A 4842-nucleotide genomic window follows, 5' to 3' on the forward strand; every position below is an offset into this window, starting at 1 on the left:
ACGCGCCGCCGAGGTGCTCGAAAAGATCGAATGCGCTTCTGGAAACGGCCAGGGTCTTTGTGACACCGACGCGGTATACACAATGAACACAAACCCTCTACCGGTTGAGCGCCCATACCCAACCGAACAGACCATCGACACGCCACCGGTGCGTCAGGCTCAACATCATCTCGAGCCCCAGATGGCCCCTGAGTCTGCCTCTCCTGCGGAGCAAGAGGCGACCCCAGATTTCATGCCGGCAGCAGGTGTGCGGCCAATGCCGGAGCGGGCACCCCCTGCTGAGACCGTGGAGACCCCCGAGTCTGAGGCTCCTGTCCAAGGGGAAAAGACCACCGAGACTGCCTCACCTGACGGGGAGGCAACGACCTTTGAGTTGACCCCGCCTGCTGCAGGTGCGCGGCCGATGCCGGTGCCCGCACCCCCTGCTGAGACCGTGGAGACGCCGGAGTCTCAGGCGCCGGTCGAAGCCGAGAAGACCACTGAGACTGCCTCTCCTGAGGAGGAAGCAACGACCGCCGAGTTGACCTCGCCTGCTGCAGGTGTGCGGCCAATGCCGGAGCGGGCACCCCCTGCTGAGACCGTGGAGACGCCGGAGTCTCAGGCGCCGGTCGAAGGCGAGAAGACCACTGAGACTGCCTCTCCTGAGGAGGAAGCAACGACCGTCGAGTTGACCTCGCCTGCTGCAGGTGTGCGGCCAATGCCGGAGCGGGCACCCCCTGCTGAGACCGTGGAGACCCCTGAGGCTGAGGCGCCGGTCGAAGGCGAGAAGACCACTGAGACTGCCTCTCCTGAGGAGGAAGCAACGACCGCCGAGTTGACCTCGCCTGCTGCAGGTGTGCGGCCAATGCCGGAGCGGGCACCCCCTGCTGAGACCGTGGAGACGCCGGAGTCTCAGGCGCCGGTCGAAGGCGAGAAGACCACTGAGACTGCCTCTCCTGAGGAGGAAGCAACGACCGTCGAGTTGACCTCGCCTGCTGCAGGTGTGCGGCCAATGCCGGAGCGGGCACCCCCTGCTGAGACGGTGGAGACGCCGGAGTCTGAGGCGCCGGTCGAGGGCGAGAAGACCACTGAGACTGCCTCTCCTGAGGAGGAAGCAACGACCGCCGAGTTGACCTCGCCTGCTGCAGGTGTGCGGCCAATGCCGGAGCAAGCACCCCCTGCTGAGACCGTGGAGACTCCTGAGTCTGAGGCGCCGGTCGAGGGCGAGAAGACCACTGAGACTGCCTCTCCTGAGGAGGAAGCAACGACCGCCGAGTTGACCTCGCCTGCTGCAGGTGTGCGGCCAATGCCGGAGCGGGCACCCCCTGCTGAGATCGTGGAGACCCCTGAGTCTGAGGCGCCGGTCGAAGCCGAGAAGACCACTGAGACTGCCTCTCCTGAGGAGGAAGCAACGACCGCCGAGTTGACCTCGCCTGCTGCAGGTGTGCGGCCAATGCCGGAGCGGGCACCCCCTGCTGAGACGGTGGAGACCCCTGAGTCTGAGGCGCCGGTCGAAGCCGAGAGGACCACTGAGACTGCCTCTCCTGAGGAGGAAGCAACGACCGCCGAGTTGACCTCGCCTGCTGCAGGTGTGCGGCCAATGCCGGAGCAAGCACCCCCTGCTGAGACCGTGGAGACCCCTGAGTCTGAGGCGCCGGTCGAAGGCGAGAAGACCACTGAGACTGCCTCTCCTGAGGAGGAAGCAACGACCGTCGAGTTGACCTCGCCTGCTGCAGGTGTGCGGCCAATGCCGGAGCAAGCAGTCCCTGCTGAGACCGTGGAGACCCCGGAGTCCCAGACATCTGTCAGTGACGCGAAGTCGCCTGAGACTGTTCGTCCTGCAGAGCATGAGGAGACCCCAGGTTTGAGGCCGGCTGCAGAGGCGGATCTAGATCCGGAGGCAGCGCCATCTACGGGAACGCAGTCAGCCCCGGAGGTTGGGCAACATGGCTCCATCGTACTTGACGAAGAGGCTTTGAAAGCAAATGAATCAAGTGGAGCGTCACTGGATAACATATCCGGAACGCTGCCATCCACGGCACATCTCGAGGACGTACCGGTTGACGAAAGCGCACCTGCTCTGCCAACGACTAGTGCAGATCAGGAAGCGGACGAAGTCCCCATTCAAGAGGCGTCGAAATGTCGGGTGGACGCATCCGCATGCAATGGAGATGGTCGGTCGCGAGGAGGGTTAAGTCTAGAAAAAAGATGGGCAATAACCGCTGACACAACTGAAGTTGAGAAAGAAGTTCTGGCTATCTGTACCGTAGTGTCAGTGCGACTCATTGTACATAGAGAAAGAGACGTAGACCAACGTTTTCACCTCTGTTACGCCACGTGTCTAACACACAGGCATGTGCCACGTACGCCGACGTCCAAGTGCTCAGTGGCGTGGTGGGTCCCCTGCCTCGAGTGTCGAGGCAAAGATACCAGGTACAGATGAATATGTGTGTGTATCTGCGTGCACCTGTGCTCGTCGTGTTCCGTACCTCGGCATGTCGCTTCCTTCCGTTAGCGAGGTTGAGTCAATGCCTCTTGCGTTCATTTTTCCAAGCTGAGCGGCGGTACCGTCTCTCGACAGTGTGGGGATTCATCTCGCGGTCGTGGTTGCCTGGTGGAACTAGCTTTCTCTGGTATGTCGATTTTCACGGTTTGCAGGCGTCCGGGTCGACGACACTGACCCGGTCGGCGGATGAGTCGAGTGAGGTCCTTGAGTCTCCCGTTGTGCAACGAAGCGGCTGTTCTTGGGTATGACTGAGGCGTCTGCCACGGCAATTGCTTTCGCTACATGTTTTGCTATTATTTGCGTACTGTGTGTACTTTCAGACAACGCACTTAACAATATGAATGAATATTTGAGCACCTTCGGCTCTCTGAACTGCCCGTGTCGCCAAATGTTAGCGACTCTCGTCTGTAATTTGATCGTCAATCAGTCCAAACTGACGTCCAGTGGTGCGGCTCAGCTTGACACTCCAGAAGAGGTGAGTAGTTCTTGGACCGTGTCTTTGTAAGCGGCCCCAGCGGCCGAGTTGAGTCTTTTCGATGACGTTTTGTCATTACGTGCAAAAACCAACAGGCTGCCTCGTAAACGATAGAACATCCGAATCTTGCACATTTGCCTGCGAGCACCAACGTCTGTGTTCACAGGCGTATTGCTTCGTGGGTGTGTAAAGACCGTCGCGCTACCCCACCGCACACTAGGGATGGCGGACACTTGACGGGTCTCGTGCGAGTGTGTTCTAGTGTTTGCTTGCGCTTATCGTTGACTCCGTTGTTTTCTGGAGATGGAGGTCGGACTCGGAACCGGTGGTTGCTCCTCTCTCGGAATCTAGGGGAGCTGGCTTGTGTACTCGGTCGGCGAGCATTATGGTTTCTGCACGCTGGCTTGGTGTGTGCTGGTCTCGCTGTCCCACTGATGGCGCCTAATCAACGCCGCCTTCGGTTGTGTTGGGGAGTCGTGTCTGCGCAGGCGTAGGGTACACATGAAACCAGTTTCGCTCAACAGTCAATTTCTCTCATTCATCCTGGTTCACATTTTCTCTCTCGCACATCTTTCAATCGACGGTGTCTGTTTCTCGGATTGTCTGCCTCTCTCAGGGCACCGCAACTCTCACACTCACCGGAGCTACATGCACCGCTCTGAAGCAGAGCTGCCCACAGCTTGCTGCGTCACAAATGGAGACTTTACCTTCATTCGCGGAAATCCAGGCAGCAGTGACAGGAGATCTGAAACTTCACGCGCGGAGTCGGGCTGCACAGAAAGTGGGTACTAAGGTTTCAGAGAGTATCCTCCGCAAGGTGCGCTTGCAGAGGCAAATCCAGGCTGAGGCTGTCTCCGGCTTCGCGGATCTTGTCCAGTCTTACAGTCCCTTCGCTGCCTCAGCGGCGTCCTTCCTTGGGGACTCGGACCAGCAGACCGTGTGGGCATTTGCGTCCAATCCCGTGGTAGGGCAACTGACTGCCAGAAGACAGAACAGATATTAAAGCGATTACGAAGATTAGATTCGGTGGATGCGGCAAATACAGGAGCCGAGAGTAGAATAAAGATCAGCCCTGGCACCGTACAAGCTTCGACGTGATTTGCCGTGCGTTTACAATCGAATCATGGAACAGCAACCGCAGCCAGCCCAATAGCATACGTAATGTATATACCGACTTGCACCGTCATGCCCCCCTTTTAGAGTCAAGTACCTCTGATATGTGTGTCGGGAGTATGCTCAGTTCAAATGCATTTCCAGATTCGCGCATGTTCGTTGAAGCAAGTACCCCTAACAATCTCTACTTGCACCTTGCTGAGTGGATTGGTTTGAACCAATTCCAGAAGGCTGCTTCTTTTGCCATCCTTGGTCTTTTCCACATTTCCTTTTGGCATTAATTTTTACACATCTTGTCTCACTGTGTCGTTTGTTGTTCTTTCATGCTTGCACACACAGTACAGTGCAAGGACGTACATATCGTTCTGTGTCAAACCTCCTTTGTGCCATGTTATGATCTTCCTTTGCTTGTGCTTGTCTTCAGGAGCAGTGCGAGAGCGTCGATGCCGTTATTCCTGTTCCTATTCCAGTCGACACCGGAGACCGTCGCATTACCAAGATAGTGGTGCACGGTGCGGATGACGAAACTGTCGCGATCTCTCTCGTGTCATCTCAGGAGCAGACAGCGGCATAGATATGGAGACGAAACTCACACAGCATGTGCGTAGGCACATGGACACGCGTGTGCTTCCACTCCCTCGCATGAAGATGTCCATACTGCGAGATTCTGCTTGGCTCAAGAATGCGTGTCGTTCACGCAGACGGCAGAGCATCAGTTCTCTACCATCTGCGTGTGGGACTCCGTTGGGTATCACCAGTGATCTCAAGG

The 4842-nt window shown here is 57.4% G+C and overlaps 1 protein-coding gene across 1 annotated transcript; it reads left to right on the top strand.

Moving 5' to 3' along the window:
* Positions 1–82: 82 nt before the first annotated feature.
* TGME49_319090 (IgA-specific serine endopeptidase) lies at positions 83–4052 on the top strand (the record flags this gene model as incomplete). The annotated part of the gene is made up of 3 exons (XM_018782943.1): positions 83–2153; positions 2806–2960; positions 3577–4052. The coding sequence occupies 3 exons, from the start codon at positions 83–85 to the stop codon at positions 3961–3963; spliced, it is 2613 nt and encodes an 870-aa protein (XP_018638016.1). The 3' UTR covers positions 3964–4052.
* Between the last annotated feature and the right edge of the window lie 790 nt (positions 4053–4842).

This window comes from Toxoplasma gondii, chromosome IV (assembly GCF_000006565.2).
Source record: "Toxoplasma gondii ME49 chromosome IV, whole genome shotgun sequence".
Taxonomy (NCBI): Eukaryota; Apicomplexa; class Conoidasida; order Eucoccidiorida; family Sarcocystidae; genus Toxoplasma; species Toxoplasma gondii.